The sequence below is a fragment of the Pelophylax lessonae genome (genome assembly GCF_965119305.1).
Source record: "Pelophylax lessonae genome assembly, chromosome: 9".
Classification (NCBI taxonomy): Eukaryota; Metazoa; Chordata; class Amphibia; order Anura; family Ranidae; genus Pelophylax; species Pelophylax lessonae.
The window spans coordinates 273,428,591-273,451,993 of NC_138776.1; the positions used below are offsets into that span (position 1 = coordinate 273,428,591).

A 23,403-nucleotide genomic window follows, 5' to 3' on the forward strand; every position below is an offset into this window, starting at 1 on the left:
TTCTCTCTGAGTGAGAGGCTGGGTGTCATCCCTGTCTGTATCACAAGAAGCTGCCTTGGAGGTCCCTGACCTAGAGGAGCAGGACTATGACTTGCCCAGTGCAGAGAGTGATACTTCCAGTACTCCTGCATCGGGACCCCCCCCCAGACAGGAAGGACATTGCCCCAGTGTGGGATACCAGCCTCATAGCGTCTGAGATAAAGTCATAGAATACCGGCTTGGCCAGATTGCCAGCTCACCGGGGTATGGAAGTCTTCCTTCTTCACAAAGTCTCCTGGATGATAGCAGACAGACAGATTTTGGTTCAGCTGTTCCAGTTGTCCATGTGGAGGAATCTTCCTTCCCCCAGGTGATGCAGGAGGACAGAAGCTGGACAGACCTGACCACCTACAGCACTTCTTCAATGCCCATGTGTGTGTTCTATATGAGTTAGAATTTTATTACCTCCCAGAAGGACTGGTGATGGAGCAACAATAAGTCCATCTGGGACATCTTCCAGGAGCTCGAAGATTATGGGAACCCCGGGGACTATAATCCATCATACTAAGTGTTTAAGGCTGGTTACCATGAGCGGAACCAGAGGAGGCGCATCCTAAAAGATCTCATGGTGTGAGTGCGGCCTTCAGAACAGGATCTGTACCAGTCTGTACAGTGACCTCCCCATCACAGGAAAACTGGTGGCCATGGTTGACCTGCGTTGTTACATGTGGGGGGCGCATTGTTTGTGAGTTTTATTATCTGACAGTTTTTGTTACATTTTTATGTGCCGTGTAACAGTGTTTGGTGCAGCTTGACTTACAATGTGAAGGAGGGGGTTACCTTCCCTATAATTGTACAGCACCCCCTGTAGGCAGAGAGTGAGGAGTTCCCCCATATATAATGTATTGGAGGGGCTTAGTGGGAGGTCAGAGCAGAGGAGCCATGTGTTCACTCTCCTCGGGGGAGGGTTCTGGTCAGGAACTGGGGGTGACCCCGGAATGGGAATTAAGAAATAAGAAGACATAACACAATAATCATCAGTACTGCGATTCTCCAACCTTCCACCTTCCTGGATCTTACTGAAAAATTACAATTTACTATATTTATGGAATTGGCGGGATTTATTGTTTTGGGCGGTTTTTACTTGGTTCAAAACTTCATTAAATGCAAAAAATTGTCTGTGTGCTTTTTAATTAGCAATCACCCGTTCTACCAGTGGGCTGAACCATTAAATCCCCCATTATATAATTTATAGTAAATTCCTGGTTGATCCTTCCGCTTCTCTTGCACCTCCCTGCCGTTAGTGGCAATGTTATAGCAGCCAATCCAGAGGCTGCTTTGTTGCCACTTGCACTGAGCATGCTCCATTATTTCCCTCTAGTGAAGCTATTCTCTTCCTTCCTATAGTGCACCATGCAACTCTTTCACAGCTTGCAGGACGACTCCACATGACTGCAATACCACCAATCACCACTGGGTGGCCATAGGGGGAAAAAAGAAAGATCTTCCTGCAGTGATGTCTACAGGATCGGTCACAGGTTACCTGCTTGCTCCACCCACCTAATGCACAGTGCGGGGCGGAGCAAGTGAAGAGTCCTCCCATGGCTATGTTATATCAGAATAAAAAACTTACAAGAAAAGTGTTTGGAGGCTTCTTGTGGACTTTATTGGTACAGTTCAAGGACATCAACATATTCATAATCTAAGAGGATATAGGTTTAGGGGGTTAGAGCGTTATGGTTAGGGGTTAGGGGGATAGAGTTAGGTTTAGGGGTTAGGGTTTAGGATTAGGGGTTTTGGTATTAGGTTTAGGGGATAGGGTTAGGGTTTAGGATTAGGGGTTTTGGTATTCAGTTTAGAGGGTTAGAGCGTTATGGTTAGGGGGTTAGAGTTGGGTTAGGGGGTTAGGGGCTAGGGTATAGGGTTCGGGGTTTTGGTATTAGGTTTAGGGGATAGGGTTAGGGTTTAGGATTAGGGGGCTATGTTTACGGGGGTTAGGGGCTAGGGGTTAGGGTTAAGGGGTTAGGGGGCTAGGGTTAGGGGCTAGGGTGTTGTTAGGGGTTAAGGTTTAGGATTAGGGGGTGGCTGTTAAGGTCTAGGGTTAGTATTTAGGATTAAGGGGCTAGGGTTGAGGTTAGGGGTTTAGGTATTAGGTCTAGGGGATAGGGTTAAGGGGTTGGGTTAGGTTTAGGGGCTAGGATGGGGGTTAGAGTTTAGGATTAGGGGGTGGTGATTAGGGGATAGGGTGGGGGTTAGGGTTTAATATTAAGGGGTGGGTGTTAGGGGCTAGGGTTTAGGATTATGGGTTAGGGGCTAGGGTGGAGGTTAGGGGGTTAAGGTTTAGGATTAGGGGGTGGGGGTTAGGGTCAGGGGCTAGGGTTAGGGTTTTACGTATTAGGTTTAGAGGATATGGTTAGGGGGTTGGGTTTAGGTTAAGGGGCTAGGGTTTGGGGTTAGGATTTAGGATTAGGGGGTTAGGGGGCTAGGGTGGTTGTTAGGGTTAGGGGTTAAGATTTAGGATTAGGGGGTGGGGTTAGTGTTAGGGGCTAGGGATTAGGGATAGGGGTTTAGGTATTAGGTTTAGGGGCTAGGGTTTGGGTTAAGGATTAGGGGTGGGGGTTAAGGGCTAGTGTTAGTATTTAGGATTAGGGGGCTAGGGTTGGGGTTAGGGGCTAGGGTTAGGGGTTTAGGTATGAGGTTTAGGGGATAGGGTTAGGTTCAGGGGCTAGGGTGGGGGTTAGGGTTTAGGATTAGGGGGTTAGGGGCTAGGGTTGGGGTTAAGGATTAGGGGTGGGGGTTCAGGGCTAGTGTTAGTATTTAGGATTAGGGGGCTAGGGTTGGGGTTAGGGGCTAGGGTTAGAGGTTTAGGTATGAGGTTTAGGGGATAGGGTTAGGTTCAGGGGCTAGGGTGGGGGTTAGGGTTTAGGATTAGGGGGTTAGGGGCTAGGGTTGAGGTTAGGTTTCGGGGGTTAGGGCGAGGGTTAGGGGGTTAAGGTTTAGGATTAGGGGTTGGGGGTTATGGTTAAGGGCTAGGGTTGGGGTTAGTATTTAGGATTAGGGGGTTAGGGGCTAGGATTGGGGTTAGTATTTAGGATTAGGGGGTTAGGGGCTAGGATTGGGGTTAGGGTTTAGGGCTAGGATTGGGGTTAGGAGGGTTGAGGAGAATTGAACTTGGATGGGGAAGGGTGCATATGGGACGCCCAATTGATGAAAGAAGGTTGTAGGGATTTAACTATATACACTCAGTATATATATACACACACTTTCCTCCTCTGTGGTGTGGTGTGATGTTGGAGACTATGGTGTAAATCAGAATGCACAGCCAGTACCCAGGGGGAGGGGGAGGGGGAGGGGAGGGGGGGGTTCCCCTCCCGTGTAGTATGGGGTCTGTGATTTCTCACACTTACATAAACATGTCAGAACTATTGGGGCTAAAAGCAATCATATAAGGCCCATACCTATTATTTTATACATATTGTTATATCCTGGCAGCCATCTTTGTTATGTGGGGAATGGAAGTTCATTGTCATTGGGTGAAGAGTCTTACAGAAAATTTTAGAGGCTTAGCAAAGACCTTCTCAGGCCAATAAATTAAAGTGGCCCAGACAGACAACACGCCATGATAAGGACCAGCCATGGTGCCAGGTCGGGTTATAATGAGCAGTGTTAATTTTGGCAGCAAATTTCAATTTAGTTTTAGTCTTAGTCTTAGGACTAAAATGGCATTTTAGTTTTAGTCCCATTTTAGTCTTTAGTCTGCAAGTGTTTTAGTCGTATTTAGTCGACTAAAACTCCAGTACATTTTAGTCGACTATAACTAATTTTAGTCATCTATAATCTAATGGGTGTAGTTCAATTGTAATTTGTAATGCATTATTTAAGCATTTCTCTACAATTTCCAAACTCATTATATACTACAGCTGGTCCTGGAGTGAAAAATCTAATATGTTATTATTTATGATATTAAGCTTTGAGCATGCACCAGTGTTCATTTTGGCAGCAAAATTCAATTTAGTTTTAGTTATAGTCTTTTGACTAAAATGCCATTTTAGTTTTAGTTGTATTTTAGTCATCTGAATTGTTTTAGTTTTAGTCGTATTTTCGACTAAAATTGTGTTAATTTAGTCTACGAAAACGTTTTAGTCGACGAAATTAACACTGATAATGAGAGTGATGTCATTCTTGTCTTTGTCTTGCTGAGCCAAGAGGTCCAGTGGATGCGGACCAGGGAGTTGAAGGCAGAGCAACCTTGGGAAAAACAGTGTCCGTGAGTACCGGGAAGCTTGCCAGGGGTCTGCCCAGGACCACTCCAGTGGAGAGTCAGTGGACAGGAGCCAGCACACACAGCAAGTGAGAAATGGGTTGCCAAGCTAGGACCCTGAAGAATAACCTTAACAGGAGCCTATTCATTATGCTCCCTTCAGAGACGAGGTGAAGCAGCGGCCTTGCAGCACACTAAAGATCGTTGTCCTCAAGTATGTGTATAGTTCATAGTTGGAGTATCCCACTCATCCCTTCTCCTATCCCAGTTCTAAATAAAACACACAAAAAACAAATCTCCTGGAATGTTCATTGTCTGAGCCAAAGACTTAAAGTGATACGTTTCATAGACTGTTGCTACGGGTAACCCAGGGGAACCCAGAAAGTGCAATTCTCAGCAGTCCTCTAGGGGGCAGTGCTACATATGCATAAAGCTCATTTGTGTTTTGAACCAAATTACTTCACTTTCAAGGTATTTGGAGAAGGAATGTTAATTTCTGTGGTTTCAGACTTTATTCAGCAATATATATATTAACCGCTTGACGACCGCCCACAGTATATTTACTGCGGCAGTCAGCCCCTCACAGGCAAAGCGACGTAGTACTACATCGCTAGCCTGTGAGGCTCTAGGGAGCAAGCGCGTGCCGCTGGAGGCGCGCTCCCGCTCGCTCACGGACCCCCCGTGCGTGTGAGCGGCGGACCTGATGTCCGCCGCTCACTCGCGATCGTCGGTTACACCGGGAGAAAGGCAGGCGGCTAATGTAAACACAGCCGCCTGTCATTCTCCATTGTGTAACAGCAGAGATCATACGGTCCTGCTATGTAGGACCGTAGATCTCTGCTGTTACATGTAAAGCCACATCCAATCACAGTTAGAAGCACGCCCCTAGGGACACATTTAGCCCCTCCTTCTCAAATAAAGTTAACCCCTTCATTGCCAGTGTAATTTTTACAGTAACAGTGCATATGTATAGCACTGATTACTGCAGTAATGTCACTGGTACCCCCAAAAGTGTAAAAAATGTCAGTCAAGGGTCCGATCTGTCCGCCGCAATGTCGCAGTCCCGCAAAAAAAATAAATCGCAGATTGCCGCCATTACTCGTTAAAAAAAAAAACAACAAAAATGACAAAAATCTTTCCCTTAATTTGTAAACGCAATAACTTTTGTGCAAGCCAATCAAAATACGCTTTTTGCGATTTGTGTTACCAAACATATGTAGCAGAAATTGGCCTAAAATGTTAAAAAATTTTGATTTTTACATTTTTTTGGGGAATTTCATATAAAAAAATGTGAAAAATATTGTTATTTTTGCAAAATTGACGCTCTTTTTTTGTTTATAGCACATGATCAAAAAATCGCACAGGTGATCAAATACCACCAAAAGAAAGATCTGTTTGTGGGGAAAAAGGACGTCAAATTCATTTGGGTACAGCGTCGCACGACCGCGCAATTGTCCGTTAAAGTCACGCAGTGCCGAATCGCAAAATAGGCCCTGGTCAGGAAGGGGGTAAAAGGGGGCTTAAGTGGTTAAGGGAGCCGGTAATCTGACAGTAGCTGGCATGGGAGAAAGCATTTAGGTTTTTCTCCAAGGTTTAGGTCAGAAGATTATATTTGAGGATAACATTTTAATGATTAAAAGTAAGAGAAGAAGAGATGGAGAAGGGAGAAGGAAGTAGGAGGACTCGGAGGAGGTTCTGACACACTGATGGGAGACATTTGAAGTTGATGGTGGGCTATTCAAGGGATCCGAGACACCAAAGTGACTTCTCAGACAACAGACGTAGTTTTTGGTAAAGTATAAATTTCTATTTTTCTATAGGGAATTTGTTTGCCATATACATCTGACTGAATATATATATTATAGCACCAAGATTTGAATTTAGATCATTCTAACTGCAGTATGACCGGTCTATGGTCTAATCTTGGGAGATTATACACAGATGTATTATATCCCCTTGAGGCTGATTTCAGTTCATAGTAAATGGTGCCGTAGTGATGTATACTAAATAAATGAACTTAGTGGAAGTTTATCTTCATCCCGAATACATTCTTGGCTTATAGCCGGTTTGGTGCATGGTGTAATAATTTTGGTCCATGCATTTTTTAAACATTGAGTTGTGAACGTCGATTGGCTGAGAGAGGTCACATGTCAAATCTGTATATTTTTGTTTTCATATTTTGTGAGCTGATGAGAAGCTATTAATCACATTCCATAAGTTCCGTGTTTTGGTTACATTGATATTCTGTAATAATATTCTTTGATTGTATTTCTCACATTTCCTGTGTGATACTTATTTTTGAATTTTTTCTACATTTTGTGTTTTTTACCAGTTATCTTTCTGACATTATTCTGCTCTGATTTTATAAAATTATATATTTTTGAACAAAATTATATTCCTCTTATCTTCAGGTTAGCGCCAATAAAACGATCTTGAGTTTTTGTTGATTTATGGAAATAAGTTGAGAATCTCCTTACTTATAGATCCTTGCTTATTTCCATAAATAGACACGGCTTATCAGAGCAGTATAAACATTCTGACAGACACATCGAGCGTTTTATAGGAATAAAGGACACCAGGCTGTGGGGGGACATTTCTATGTATGTCATTGTTCTATCAGGAAAAGTGTGTGTACAGGACTAGCTGGCCTCTCCTCCAATAGGGATACAGATACTATTCTTCTTTATTGGGCCAATCTAAATGATTGGATGGGCAATGTACATAATTTTAGCTGCTCCCATTGGTTTACAGGAGTTCTGGTCAAACTGGCTATGTTAGGCGAGATTCTCATCTATGAAGGTGATGGTTGGTGCGTTTTCTAGCGCATTTTGCATTTCTGATGCATTCTGCGTTTTGTTCATGTAGTGTGACTTTGATGAGACTTTACACTCTCTGGCACTCATGTCGCATCAAAGTCACATAAAAGTAATGCAGGAACCTAAATGTGTCCAACGTTGCATTTTAAGGTTAAGGGTTAGTGGTAATCCTTAGGGTTGGGGTTATAGTTAGCATTCTAAACCTAAGACTTGCCACTAACCCTAACATTTAACCCTTAACCTTAAAATGCAACTTTGGACACATAAAGATTCCTGTACTACTTTGATGCTATTTGAGTGCCAGAGAGTGTAAAGTCTCATCAAAGTCGCTCTACATGAACAGAACTCTCATATTTTCCTATTAGCAGAATGCATCAAACACAACACTTGAATTTTTGGTTCAGGTCCATTGAAGTCTATTTCACACAAAACACAACCTGCTGTGGGAGAAAAGTCCCTGACCATTTCCAAAAACGCAGAGGCTGAAAAACACATAGATGTGAACGTGTCCCATAGGAAACTATTTAAATTTTGCAGAAACGTACTAAAAAACCGTATAGGAGCTAATAAAAGTCAACAATAGCCTGACCTTCTGACAGATTTGACCCATGTCATGTATGATACTACAATGCCATCTAGAGTTTAGAGTTGGGAAGTTTTTCCTCATAGAAAATAATGTAGAAAGGAAGTAGATAGAAAGGGCCACACCCATGTAGGAATGATTGGACCAAAGAAGGGTCTTCACCTGGGGGTGACACTAAATCTACACTATGAGAGAACCCGGTTTCCTGTAAACACTCGGGTAGGCTGGATTCCAGATTGTTACAGAGATTCTGAACCAATTATAATGTAAGCTAAGAGCAGAGATGTATAGTAACGAAGTAGAACTACTTAAGTACTGTACTTATGTACCGAAATGCGGTATCTGTACTTTCCTAGAGTAGAATTTTTTTCTCCTACTTCTACTTTTACTTCACTACATTTTTTCGATGATTTCGATACTTCTACTCAAGTATTTTTTTTTTGTGCTGCATAGTTACTCGTTACTTTTAAAAAAATTACCACTGCCAGAACAGTAGATGGCAGGTTACATAAAGCTCAAAACATGTGTATTATCAGCGCATACGAAAATAAAGGCTGTGTATAATAAAAGCTGCTATACCAAATCTTTCCAATAAAAAGAAAATATGAAACAAACAAATAAATTGTGCTACAGCGCTTAAAGTGCATCAAGAAACTACTAACAAACACAACTTGGCTGTGCGAATGAAGTGCCTGTGCAATCGATATAATATCATCGTTGCCCCCAGTGCCCTGCCCACACTCCACACAGTATCAAAAATAAAGTGACATGAATGTGCTAAAGCCTAAATGCAGTGAAAATAATTATTCCCACAATGTAACAGTAAATTCAATTCATATAAAATATGACAATAAATCACAATAAAATAAGTTATGAAATAAGTTAGGTCAGGTTGAAGTGTGTAAACCTATCTATAACGAAAAGTCCATAAATGAATTCCAGTGTGCAAATCTAAAGTGTCACTTCACTTGTCAGATGCTTCCACCTCCTTCAGTGCTCGAGTGACCGACCAACACACTTAATGGTGGTGGCACTGGTGGATAGCGTCTGGGTGGCACTGACTGCACTGGTTCAAAAAGCCATATATATTTAATTATTTCAATTCTCAATCTCATAGGTCCTCTCCTCATAAGATATTAATAACTTAAGATTAGGTGATGAACTTCTTGGCGGCCCTGGCAGGATGACGGGGACACCCGCCACTTCTGGAGCCGAGCCGCTGTGACTCCCCAACATGTGACAAAGTGACAGCCAGGAGATCTAGTGGCTAGTAGTGCTCAACAATACCGCTTTTATATATAAAAATGAAATAAAATATACTGACTCACAATTTAGTAGTAGGTAGCGTGTAGCAGTAGGCAGCACAACTCAACTCAATCAATCCCACAGCCTCGCTCGCGCCGCGGCCTGCGGAATCACTGTCACGATCATCAAGTTAAGACCGCACTGGAGGAGCCGTGCTGCCGTCTTCCCGCTCGAGGTCTCCGTCTCTAAACGTGTTGTGTGTCACTCAGACTCCACCCCTTAGGGCCCTTACTGAGAGGAGTTGTGACGCAGGCGGCGGGACGCGGGAGCATTTTCTTCGTTATCTCATCTTCTTCTCTATGAGGTGAGTGAGGTGGACCGTAGAGAGGGCCTAATCCTTGCCATGGCAAATGTGCCATTTGAGAATCAAATAATCAATATAAAATATGAATATATTATATACACACGGGTCATGGGTGGCTTTTTTGAACCAAGAAGAGTGAGACTGACGGCTATGATGATTATCCGACCATCCATGGTCCATGGACCATAAGTGTTGTGTTGTGGTGGTGCCTGTGCTTCCTGCGGCCTGCCTCTGCCTGTGCTTCCTGCGGCCTGCCTCTGCCTGTGCTTCCTGCGCCTGCCTCTGCCTGTGCTTCCTGCGGCCTGCCTCTGCCTGTGCTTCCTGCGGCCTGCCTCTGCCTGTGCGGCTGTGCCTGCACTGCAGTGGCCACTGGCAGTGGCACTTGACTTGAGCAAAGCAAATGAGCACTACTAGTGTGAAGGACAGGTGGTGGAAGCATGTTCTGACAAGTTCTTATAATGAAAATAATATAGACAGCTTTTTGAAGCAGTGCAGTGCCAGTGCTACTAAGGTGAGAGGCAGAGAGAGAGGCTATCCAGTCCACCACTTTACTGAGCAGATGACAGAAGAAAGGTGGAAGCATCTGACAGCAAGTGACAGCACTTCTTAGATTGCACACTGGAATTCAGTTATGGACTTTTCCTTATAAAGTTTACACACTTAAACTTTCACCTAACTTATTCACAATCACAACTTATTTTATTGTGGTATTGTCATATATATTTTATATGAATTACATTTACATTGTGGGAATAATTTGCACTGCATTTAGCACAGACATGTCACTTTATTTTTGATACTGTGGGCGATGATTTTGAATACAAGAAGAATATATATAATTGCAGGCGCTTTATTAGCATTTTTAGCACAGCCACTTTGTTAGTAGTTTTTGATGCATTTTTCACTTTAAGCGTTGTAGGTTTGATGAAGCTGGCCTGGCACATCATCATCAATTGAGAGCAAATCAAATCAAACCGTGATTAAGAAGACTGCGCATGCTCCTGTTCTGCCTTTTGATCAGCTGAAAAGATGGACGAACCAAAAACACCGCCTTCCACCCCTGGCCCTTCAACTTCAAGTGATCTGCCTGGCTGTGAGAGTGACGAAGCTCAGGAAGGAGACCACCCCTGGCTTTAAAAGGGGAAGGGAGGGACTTTATCTGTTTTTTGTTTACAAAAAGTTACAGCCTAAGAAATTGTGATTGTCCTTTAGGTTAATCATTTGAATAAATCATTTGAAATAATAAAAAACAATATGATGTTCAAACGTTTGACTTCTTTCTTTAATAACTACATAACACAGTACTTGTACTTCTACTTTCAGTACTTGAGTAGAATTTTTTTTTCAAAACTACTGGTACTTTTTACTTTTAGTACTTAAGTAGCAAATTTTTTGAAAAAACTACTTGCAATACTTAAGTAAAAAAAATGTTGAATACTTTAGTACTTCTACTTAAGTAACTTTTTCTGCGAGCACTTCCACTTCTACTCAAGTCACTTTTTGATCGAGCACTTGTACTTTTACTCAAGTAGAAATTTTGAGTACTTTATACAAGTCTGGCTAAGAGACTTTTAGTGTCTCCTTATAGCATACAGACCATTGTCAATGCTCATTAGCTAGGAAGGTTAGATATCGTGTGCATGTGTGTTATATTTGTACTACTCTGTATGTCTTGTATTGTTTTCCTAAGCAGGAATGCACCAAACACCCCCCTGTTGGGTTCGCTGAACAGGGGAAATGTTCTAACCTGAACAGGAAAAACCAAAAAGGTGACATAGGCCTTTATGTCATATGCAAGTACTTGGCTATAAAAGGGGTGTGGTTGTCCGGGTACGGGGGTCCGAGTACTGCCCTGGGGGACATGTATCAATAACATTTTTTTTTAAAAAACAATAGTTTTCTCAGGAGCAGTGATTTAACCAGTTCCGGGCCGCCCACCACAGTTTTATGTCGGTACTTTGACGTTAAAAATACCGAGGTTATGGCAGCAGATAGCAGATAGCAGCCATAACCCGGGTATTTTTTTAAACTGCCGGCAGTCCTCTTTCACATAAGGGTGGTCCCAATGGCGCATTCCCTGCGGGATCACCCTTACGGTGCAGCGGGAGAGGTTCCCCCCGCTGCTTCCCGATCATTTTCCCTGCTTACTGGACCCGCCGGTAGCGGGGAAAATGATCCGGTCCGCACTCCTCACAGGCAGGAAGTCGAGTGAGGGCAAGATTTGTTAGGTATAGTCATGGTTTCCAGATATACCTGCTGGGAGGGAAGTCTCCCCACTGGTTCCTGTGAGAGGCTTCTCATAGGGCAGTGGAGGAAGCCCAATCAGGGGGCATATCCAAGCTTGTAACTACCCCAGAAGGCAGATTATGCCGCAGAGGATTCTGGGAGTAGGTATAAGTTTGGGGGAAGTGCGTGACACAGTGTCTTTGGCGGAGTTTGGAGTCCCAGGAGGGAGAGTGTCTCCCCTCCTGTCTGAGGAAGGTGGATGTCTCGGGGTGTCGCCTGAATATCCAGAGAGTGCTGAGTGAGCTGAGGGGATCCGGTGTGCCGAGAACCTGCAGAGAGTGGGAGGGGTCCAGTCCCAGGAAAACCTACACAGGTCGTGAGTACTGAGGATTGCCCCTGGGGGTCTACCTAGTGTCAGAGGGGACCACTCCGGAAGAGGTTCTGGGATCCAGTGTCAGCTAGCTGTAAAGGGGGTACCTAGGTTGAGGACCCAGAAGTTACAGAGGGGGGTACATAGTCAGTGGACCCTGAAGAGTTTGAGGTTAAAGGGGGCGCCTGCAGTTGGGTCCTGAATTGTACAGAGTGTGTCAGTTTCCAGCACAGCAATACAGAGTTCTACTTCATACTACCTCAAGCTGGCCAAAGCGGAGGACAGAATTCAGTGACTTACCCAGCTAAACAGTGTCAGGAGTTCTACAGTATTCAGTCCTGGATCTTCTGGACTAAAAGTCGAGGATTCAGCACTTCTGTGTTCTACAAAGTATTCTCAGCGTTAGTGAGCGTTGGGTGGCGCCGGCTGGCGCCAAGGAAGCACCAACGGGTGTTTTCAGGAGTAAAAGTCCCAAGTGTGTATAGTTTAAGCCTCAAGGAGTATCCCACTCATTCCCTTCTCCCATCCCCTACAAAACCAATAAAAACCACAAACAAAGATGCCGGAGTTGTCGCTGCTTCAGTTGTCACACCCAGGGTCACAGGGTCACAGCTCACATGGGCTGGGGAAAGTACCGGTACTGATGGCAGACCCACATCAGGCCATAGGCCTGGAAACCTTGCTACATTTGTAAGCAGTTTGTATATGTAACATTCTTGTTTAGTAAAAGCACATTAATATACTTCAAGGTTTTCATTTCCTCACTTTACTTCAAAGTAGCTGAAAAGATACAAAGAAAACATCTCTGGGTAACATACCTGATAAGGATGTTCCTTCCAGGTGTTCTATGACCCCGGGATTGCTGGCTTGGAGAGCTTGGTAGAAGAAGTCCTTGTCAGGAATGCTCCATCCTCTGCTGAACTGATACAGACCCCTCATCTTTTTCTGGGGGGTCTTCTTAGCCTTCACAGTGTCATAATGTTCCTGAGTCAGAAGACCTTCTTGTAGTAGATTGTCCAACACTGGAGGTATCATAGTGATCCGCTGGATGAGCTCTTCCCGATACCGATCTACAAAGTGCTCCTCACCTTCAGTACAAGAATATAAATCACACGGTCACATGACTTCTACTTCATATATAATAGATCACATCTGTATAGATGGTAATATGTATTCTGGATGGATTTATTATTAGGGGTCAGTGATTCTGCCCGGGTTCCATCCACCAACAGTGAAGTCCAGTATTCATGAACTTCGTGGAGGACCCTACTGAAATCTATGGGAGGTAAATCTTGACGTTCTGGACATTTTTAGGGCTGATAGGAAAACTATTGTCAAAAGATGCAAAGGAAGCTAAATACAATACAGCGGGGGAGGGTCTTTTCTTGTGACTTTGAGGACAACATTGGGAATGCATTAAAGTGATTGTAAAGGCAGAAGGTGCATTCTATGCATGAAGATAAAAAGCCTTCAGTGTGCAGCAGCCCCCATAATAACTGAGCCCCTCCAACCCACCCAATACTTACCTGAGCTCCCCCAAACCCCCCTAATACTTACCTGAGCCCCATCTCCATGCAGCAATGTTGCAGGAGTTTCTTGGCTGCCCGAGACTGTCCCTCCTCAATGGCTGAGACAGCAGCACAGCACCATTGGCTCCCACCGCTGTCAATCAAAGTCAGTCAGCCAATGAGGAGAAAGAGGGGGGTGGGGCAGGGCCGAGCTATGGCTCCATGTCTGAATGGACACAAGGAGCTATGGCTCAGGTGCACCCATAGCAAGCTGCTTACTGTGCAAGCAGGTAAGTGATTCTGCACAGGAGAGCCGCCTTGCCATCGTATATATATGGACGGAATACGGTCAGAAAGCGATTAAGGACATGGAGGGCGTCTTCCCGACCCACTGCTTAACAACCAGCTGTTCTTCACACAGAAATCCAATCCTTCCAAAAATTTGGAATTCATTAGAAAACGAATAAACGAAACAAACTTTAATGAAATTTGTTACTATTTCATTCAGGGATTCGATACATCCGAATCTCCAAAAAACCAAAATTTTGTTACAATTTATATTGGTATGAAATTAATTGCACATGTCTAATGGGGTCCCCCTCAACCCCCCTCACTGTGACTGACATATGGTGGGAGGAGCAGACAGATCTACATAGACTCCCAGCTGCTGCAGTAACCGTCATCTGTCAGATAGGATCCTTTCCATAAATCCCCCCAGCGTGGGCCCTTTGCCATGTGACCTGGGCTCTCTGATCCCCCTGCTGACCCAGGACGGGTATGACAGGTGCCCCAGGATAGAAGGGGACCAGTGATCATGCCATTGCTGATCTCCTCTTTCTAGTAAGAACCGAAAAGCAATGCGTATTCCATCACTTCCGGGTCCGACTGTCACTTCCCCTTCAATGGAGGTCTAAATGACCCCGGATGTCTTAAAGAGAACGTGTCATTACAAAATATTATCACATGGGAGCTTTTTTCCCTATGTCATAAATGTAGCACTGTCCCCGCAGGAACTGCCGAGTATGATGTTGTTGGGTCCCCCTGGTTACCAGCACTCAATTACCTTTGGAATAAGTCCCTGGATCCCACCTTGTTCCTGATGACTCGTCACATGACGGCCCCCCTGGTTACCAGCACTCAATTACCTTTGGAATAAGTCCCTGGATCCCACCTTGTTCCTGATGACTCGTCACATGACGGACCCCCCTGGTTACCAGCACTCAATTACCTTTGGAATAAGTCCCTGGATCCCACCTTGTTCCTGATGACTCGTCACATGACGGACCCCCCTGGTTACCAGCACTCAATTACCTTTGGAATAAGTCCCTGGATCCCACCTTGTTCCTGATGACTCGTCACATGACGGACCCCCCCTGGTTACCAGCACTCAATTACCTTTGGAATAAGTGCCTGGATCCCACCTTGTTCCTGATGACTCGTCACATGACGGACCCCCCTGGTTACCAGCACTCAATTACCTTTGGAATAAGTCCCTGGATCCCACCTTGTTCCTGATGACTCGTCACATGACGGACCCCCCTGGTTACCAGCACTCAATTACCTTTGGAATAAGTCCCTGGATCCCACCTTGTTCCTGATGACTCGTCACATGACGGACCCCCCTGGTTACCAGCACTCAATTACCTTTGGAATAAGTGCCTGGATCCCACCTTGTTCCTGATGACTCGTCACATGACGGACCCCCCTGGCTACCAGCACTCAATTACCTTTGGAATAAGTCCCTGGATCCCACCTTGTTCCTGATGACTCGTCACATGACGGCCCCCCTGGTTACCAGCACTCAATTACCTTTGGAATAAGTCCCTGGATCCCACCTTGTTCCTGATGACTCGTCACATGACGGACCCCCCTGGTTACCAGCACTCAATTACCTTTGGAATAAGTCCCTGGATCCCACCATGTTCCTGATGACTCGTCACATGACGGACCCCCCTGGTTACCAGCACTCAATTACCTTTGGAATAAGTGCCTGGATCCCACCTTGTTCCTGATGACTCGTCACATGACTGACCCCCCTGGTTACCAGCACTCAATTACCTTTGGAATAAATCCCTGGATCCCTCCTTGTTTCTGATTAGGGATGGCCTTGCGGTTCGCCCAGCGGTCGGTTTGTGGCAAATTTTGCTCGTTCGTAGCCCGCCGATTTTGCGAACACATGGCGTTGTTTGCGGCGGCCATATTAGTTTACATTGGGGAGAACTTTGACCCATGACACAGCCGTCAGGTGGAACGGGACAGCCAATTGAAACATTTCAGCACATGAACAGTCCCCCTACCCTATAAATAGACCTGAGCTGTCGGCCATTTCACATTCCACTTTTTATCAGTGTAGGGAGAGGTTGGCGAGTGCATCAGGGACAGATCGTCAGTAACACAAATCGCTCTGTTAAGGTCCACAAAAGTCCTTTTAAGGGCTGCTATTTGGTATAGGTGTGCAGTGCACTACATAGGGATGTAATCCACATATAATATATAAACCCGATTCTAAAAAAGTCGGGACACTGTACAGAATGTGAATAAAAACAGAATGCAATGATGTGGAAGTTTCAAATTTTAATATTTTATTCAGAATACAACAAAGATGACATATCAAATGTTTAAACTGAGAAAATGTATAATTTTAAGGGGAAAATAAAATGATTTTAAATGTTATGGCATCAACACATCTCAAAAAAGTTGGGACAATGCCATGCCACTTTTACCACTGTGTGGCCTCCCCTCTTCTTTTTATAACAGTCTGCAAACATCTGGGGACTGAGGAGAAGTTGCTGAAGTTTAGGAATAGGAATGTTGTCCCATTCTTGTCTAATACAGGCTTCTAGTTCCACAACTGTCTTAGGTTTTCTTTGTCGCATCTTCCTCTTTATGATGCGCCAAATGTTTTCTATGGGTGAAAGGTCTGGACTGCAGGCTGGCCATTTCAGTACCCGGATCCTTCTTCTACGCAGCCATGATGATGTAATTGATGCAGTATGTGGTCTGGCATTGTCATGTTGGAAAATGCAAGGTCTTCCCTGAAAGAGACGACGTCTGGATGGATCATATGTTGTTCTAGAACTTGGATAGACCTTTCAGCATTGATGGTGCCTTTCCAGATGTGTAAGCTGCCCATGCCACACGCACTCATGCAACCCCCATACCATCAGAAATGCAGGCTTCTGAACTGAGCGCTGATAACAGCTTGGGTTGTCCTTGTCCTCTTTAGTCCGGATGACATGGCGTCCCAGTTTTCCAAAAAGAACTTCAAATTTTGATTAGTCTGACCACAGAACAGTTTTCCACTTTGCCACAGACCATTATAAATGAGCCTTGGCCCAGAGAAAACGCCTGTGCTTCTGGATCAGGTTTAGATTTGGCTTCTTTTTTGGCCTATAGAGTTTTATCCGGCAACGGCGAATGGCACGGTGGATTGTGTTCACCGACAATGTTTTCTGGAAGTATTCCTGAGCCCATGTTGTGATTTCCATTACAGTAGCATTCCTGTATGTGATGCAGTGCCGTCTAAGGGCCCGAAGATCACCGTCATCCAGTATGGTTTTCCGACCTTGACCCTTACACACAGAGATTTTTCCAGATTCTCTGAATCTTTGGATGATATTATGCACTGTAGATGATGAGAACTTCAAACTCTTTGCAATTTTTCTCTGAGAAACTCCTTTCTGATATTGCTCCACCATTTTTTTCGCCACAGCATTGGGGGAATTGGTGATCCTCGGCCCATCTTGACTTCTGAGAGACACTGCCACTCTGAGAGGCTCTTTTTATACCCAATCATGTTGCCAATTGACCGAATAAGTTGCAAATTGGTCCTCCAGCTGTTCCTTATATGTATATATAAAAATAAGTTGCGCTAAATTGTGTTATAAATGGCAATGAATGTCAAATTAAGGCACAATATGATGTTAACTCCAAATGAATGTCCACAAAAAGTCCCAAATAATCTCCAGAAATAAACACAGTCCAAAATGTAAATTCCCAAATCAGAAACGTGTATCACCGGTGATGTAGTCTCCTTACCGGATAAAGGAAAGGGAAAAGCCAAACTCAAATTAGGTCTGCCAATCTCAGATCTGCAAGCCCATATTCATCTCAGGTGATGGATGGAAATCATGTAAAGAAAACAGAAGCTTCCATAGCATAATACTGTTGTTAAATGACACCCTGAGAAGTGCACACCACCACCAGAGCAGATAAGGATGAAAGTTATGCACCAGCACCCCTATGTTCCAAATGCTTACCAGAAGATAAGTAAAGGGACACACAAAAGCCACCAGATTCAAAGATTGAAAGATCACCCCAACACCACTGCCTCTTACCAAATCGCAACTGGGTAAACGCCAAATATCCCATAGATGACCCTCGGAACCAGCAGTAGGTGGAACGATCACTCCAAATCACAACCAAGTATGCAATAAAAGAAAGCTTGATAGTGTAAAACCAACAAACCCTTTATTCACAAATGGTATATTCTACTCACAAACATAAGAAGCATCAAGCGTAGATACAGGGATTGAGATGAGCCGCCGGCCGGTTGGCTCCTCCGCCCGTCCTCAACAAGCTGGTGACGTCAGCACGCCGCGACCGACGCACGTTTCGTCAAATATGACGTTTTCAAGGTACGGGCGGCGTGCTGACGACACCGCTTAAATACATTAGGAATCACGCCCCGTGTGACCATCGAGGGCGGGACCATCCACCATCTTGCTGAAGACCAAAGGCAGTGATGTCCGCACTGATGACAGACCGCCACTAATTGCACTAGGGTACTTCGCAAGGGGGTATATGCCTGAATTTCAAACTAGAAGTTTTATGGCAACATTAATGTCACCTTAGCATCAAATTGAATGCCAGTGCCCATTAAAGGCTAAAAATTAAAAGTTAATTGCGCCACCTACTGGCAGGCACAAAATATTAAAATCACAAATCAATATTGTGTATCGGTCACAGGAAGCATGATACCTCACATTCCCTCAATACTGATAATACAATTAAACATTAAACGAATATACTCAATATAATTGAGAATAAAAATAAAAAATGTAAATATAAAAAATTAATTAAATTTACATATAATATAGAAATAAATAAGCTTTCAGTCAATGGGGTAAATGATAGCGCCACCAAGTGACAAAAACATATGTCCACTTCATACTAACATATAAATGCCAGTTTCGTGAACTCTGGTGCTCCACAGTACATGATGTAGTCAAATAAGCATCAATTACGCTAAATAAATATTAGACACATAGAGAGCTAATAAGCAATGTCCAAATCAGTAATGAATTGTGAAGAATGAAAGCAACAAATGTATTAAATCCTATAGAACCAAAGCAATCATCTCAAAGAAATAATAAATAATAAACTTAAAAATGCCATATCCTCAGGCTGTGTCAATGAATGCATTGACATCTGTGTCAACATTAAGTCCGTACGGCGTATATGTTCGGACTCTATGGATCCATGACATCTCCATTTTGGAGATGCTTCGTACTAGAGGTTCGCCCCTCCAATGAGGGGAGAACTTATCAATCCCTAAAAACAACATATTCCTCGGATCTTTGTTATGTGCCACCAAAAAATGTTTAGAGACCGAGTGTCTATCAAATCCCTTGCGTATATTGGCAATATGTTCGTTCAAACGAACATTCAGAGGACGTTTGGTCCGCCCAATATATTGCAACCCGCACGGGCACTGGAGCAGATAGACGACCCCAGTGCTCGTGCAGGAAACAAAGGGACTGATCTTAAAGGTCCTCCCATTGCTGGTAGAAACAAACTCCTTGGTGTTTTTCTGCCTAATACAATTCAGGCGGCACACTTGGCACCTGTTACACTTATAGTATCCCTTTAGTTGCTCCAAAAAGGTTGGTTGTTTTGTGGGTGCCTCAATGACATTTGGGGCAACCAAATCGCGAAGGCTCGGTGTCCCTTTAAAGATGACTCAGGGTTTTTCAACCATAATTTTCTTCAATATAGGGTCATTCCGTAAGATATGCCAATGACGCTGTATAATTTTCTTAATGCCCATGTGTTGGTTAGAAAAGGTGGTAATGAAAGAAGGACAAACATTGACATCAGTGCCCACCCCACGAGCACCAGGTGTCAACAAACTTAGTCTGTCCATCCTACTAACCTCCTCCAGGGTTTCATCGAGAGACCCCCTGTCATAACCCTTTTCCAGAAATCTCTCGGTGAGAGTCTGGGCCTGGGCAAGAAAATCGCTATGATCTGAGCAATTACGCCGTAGGCGCATATATTGTCCCTTCGGAACAGCCTTCAACCAGGACTCATGATGACAACTGTCAACTGGTATGTAGGAGTTCCTGTCAGTGGCCTTGAAATGCGTCTTGGTGACAAACATATCATTTCGTATAGAGATGGACAAATCCAAAAAGGTGATGTTACTTTGGCTGATTTCATAGTTTAAATTAATTCCCCTAGTGTTGACATTAAGCGACTCCAGAAAAACGACAAGGTCAGACTCTTGACCGTCCCACAGGAGGAGGATGTCATCTATATATCTGGCCCACAACACCAATTGCGGTCTGTTGCGGCCATAGATGACATCCTCCTCCCATTGGGCCATGAATAAGTTAGCCAGGGATGGGGCGTATTTGGCGCCCATGGCAGCTCCAGTATCCTGCTGGTAGAACCGGCCCCCAAACCAAAAATAATTGTGCTTGGTTGCAAATTCCAATAATTCCATAATGTATGAAATTTGTATATTGGACAAGCCTGAGTCTCTATTTAGATACATATTGACTGCACCCAAACCCAACTCATGAGGAATGATTGTGTACAGTGACGACACGTCTGCCGTCACCATCCACATACCATGAGTAGGAGTGAAGTTAGAAAGTGCGTTAATAACCTGTCTAGTGTCCCGCACATAAGATGGCATCCTCTGTACTAAGGGCTGTAGATAAAAGTCAATATATTTCCCCACCCGGGACGTCACAGAGTCGATGCCACTGACTATGGGACGACCCGGGGGGGAAGTCAGACTTTTATGAATCTTGGGCAAGTAGTATATGACAGGGGTACGAGGACATTTAGGTATTAAGAAAGACGTCTCCTTCTTATTAAGAATGTTTAATTGATATCCCCTATCAATAATACTCCCCAATTCCCGTTTATATGGGCCTTTGGGGTCCCTCGACAGGACAGAGTAGGTGGAGCCATCATCCAGAATACGATGCATTTCTCGTAAGTAATCGCATCTATCCAGGACAACGATGGCCCCTCCCTTGTCCGCAGGCCTAATAATTAACTCTTTATTTTTACATAAAGAATCAAGTCCTTCTTGTAAGTCCCTATTTAGTTTGCACTTATGGACCTTCATGGACTCAAGGTCCCTCAGGACAATATCTCTGAAGACTTTGACAGATGGAGCTAGGGAGCCTGGGGGGTTGAACAAAGAGGCATTCGCAAGCCCAGAGTGCTGATACTGGGATACCATGCGATTCTCTTTAACAGGGTTGCTAGCGATGTAGCGTTTGATGTTCACTTTCCTAATAAATTTGTGGACGTCCATGTACGTCTCAAATTTATTAAGGGTTCTCGGGGGGGCAAACTTAAGACCCTTGTCTAGAATCCGTTTTTCAGGTTCAGATAGGACAACTTTACTTAAGTTGAAGATCCCAACTCCTGCTACATCTTTACTTTTTTTGAGTTGGATCCTTCTCCCCCCTCTGGTGCCTCGTCTTGTTCTGCCGACCTCTTGATGCCTTGATTTACCCTGGAAAAACCCCAACCCGGATATCCCTGGCCCAATTGCTGAGTGCCCGAGAAGGGGGGGGCCCCAGTATCTACAACCCTACGTTGTTGCAATGGCTGAGAACTGACAGGCTCCTCGTCTTCGGGACATTCATTGTCCCTTAGGGGAAAGAATTGGTTTCTGGTCGGTACATTATAATACTGCCCACCCTGGCGTTGCTCATTACCATAAGGACCTTCCTCATAGTCACCATATTCGTTCTGACCATAGTTAGGGTTCATCCATGACTGATTCTGCCTAAAATTGGGTGGTCCCTGTCTCCATTGAGGGGTCTGATCATACCTATAGGGAGTATGTTGATCAGAAGGGTGGGGCCTCCATTGAGGGCCAAAATTGCGATAAGGACCCTGCCTTCCACCATCAGAACCTCGCCACTGAGGTCCATTCCATGGAGCACCCCGTGGTCCCACGGCATTACCATTCCAGTGGCTAGGCTGGTGGGAAACATAGGGTCCAGTAGGCCTATTTTGGGGTCTCCCCTTATTCAAGTTTTGCCCCCTAACGGGTGATCTCTGAGAAGCCCTCTGTTTATTTTTGGGAGTTTTAGATGTATTAGCTCCCCTCTGCGGGGCACCAGATACTGGGACCATAGAGGAGGCCGATACCCCAGGCTGTGTAACATCCATTGGCGCATCAGTCTCCTCGTCAGTCCCCAAAAGTAATTTCTTTTGCCATTCAAATACACTCCCTTTCTGGTAATCAAGAATGTCTCGATTATACTTCTTCCTTTTCTTAATTTTTTGCTCCTTTTCCTCTTTTTCGAGGGTCTTAAGAAGATTTCCAGAGGCGGCTTTATATTCCTCACTGTCCATAAAAGGAGAGAGTTTATCCTTGATGGACTTAACTTCTTCATCCAATCTAGACAGTTTTGCTTTCTTTCTCCCCATCAGAAATTTAAGAAAAGACAGGCCTGCCTCATTAAAATATTTGTACCATTCCTCCAATTCTGATTCCCCCGTTTGGGGGCATACCTCCCACCTAAGGCTCCTGGGGACCATGCTGTTTTTCAAATACGTCTCAAGGAAAGCAATGTCCCACTGCGTATGAATCTCAGAGATCATTAAATTCTTGAGGCGCATGAAAAGGCCCCCCAGGTCGTCATCTTTGGGGGAGAAAACTTCAAAGACTCCCTCGGTGTTGAACACCTTGGCAGCGCGATAAGCAAAAATGTCTGTGATTGACATATTTGTATAGTAAGCAGCAGTTAAAGGTAGTCAAAATACAAATTTATACAAGAAGATAACTGCGCTAACTAATGAGATCCAGCAGCAACTTAAATTGCGACAAACAATCAAAAAAGTATATATAAAAATAAGTTGCGCTAAATTGTGTTATAAATGGCAATGAATGTCAAATTAAGGCACAATATGATGTTAACTCCAAATGAATGTCCACAAAAAGTCCCAAATAATCTCCAGAAATAAACACAGTCCAAAATGTAAATTCCCAAATCAGAAACGTGTATCACCGGTGATGTAGTCTCCTTACCGGATAAAGGAAAGGGAAAAGCCAAACTCAAATTAGGTCTGCCAATCTCAGATCTGCAAGCCCATATTCGTCTCAGGTGATGGATGGAAATCATGTAAAGAAAACAGAAGCTTCCATAGCATAATACTGTTGTTAAATGACACCCTGAGAAGTGCACACCACCACCAGAGCAGATAAGGATGAAAGTTATGCACCAGCACCCCTATGTTCCAAATGCTTACCAGAAGATAAGTAAAGGGACACACAAAAGCCACCAGATTCAAAGATTGAAAGATCACCCCAACACCACTGCCTCTTACCAAATCGCATATGGGTAAACGCCAAATATCCCATAGATGACCCTCGGAACCAGCAGTAGGTGGAACGATCACTCCAAATCACAACCAAGTATGCAATAAAAGAAAGCTTGATAGTGTAAAACCAACAAACCCTTTATTCACAAATGGTATATTCTACTCACAAGCATAAGAAGCATCAAGCGTAGATACAGGGATTGAGATGAGCCGCCGGCCGGTTGGCTCCTCCGCCCGTCCTCAACAAGCTGGTGACGTCAGCACGCCGCGACCGACGCACGTTTCGTCAAATATGACGTTTTCAAGGTACGGGCGGCGTGCTGACGACACCGCTTAAATACATTAGGAATCACGCCCCGTGTGACCATCGAGGGCGGGACCATCCACCATCTTGCCGAAGACCAAAGGCAGTGATGTCCGCACTGATGGCAGACCGCCACTAATTGCACTAGGGTACTTCGCAAGGGGGTAT

At 44.3% G+C, this 23,403-nt stretch overlaps 1 protein-coding gene across 1 annotated transcript in view; it reads right to left on the reverse strand.

The window, feature by feature from the left end:
- The window catches only part of LOC309562632 (NACHT, LRR and PYD domains-containing protein 12-like), a 187,015-nt gene that overhangs the window by 130,414 nt on the left and 33,198 nt on the right, over window positions 1–23,403 (reverse strand). Inside the window, exon 3 of the mRNA XM_082266888.1 lies at window positions 12,663–12,932. Within this exon, the coding sequence (XP_082123014.1) occupies window positions 12,663–12,932 (270 nt within the window). The remainder of the gene's footprint in view (window positions 1–12,662; window positions 12,933–23,403) is intronic.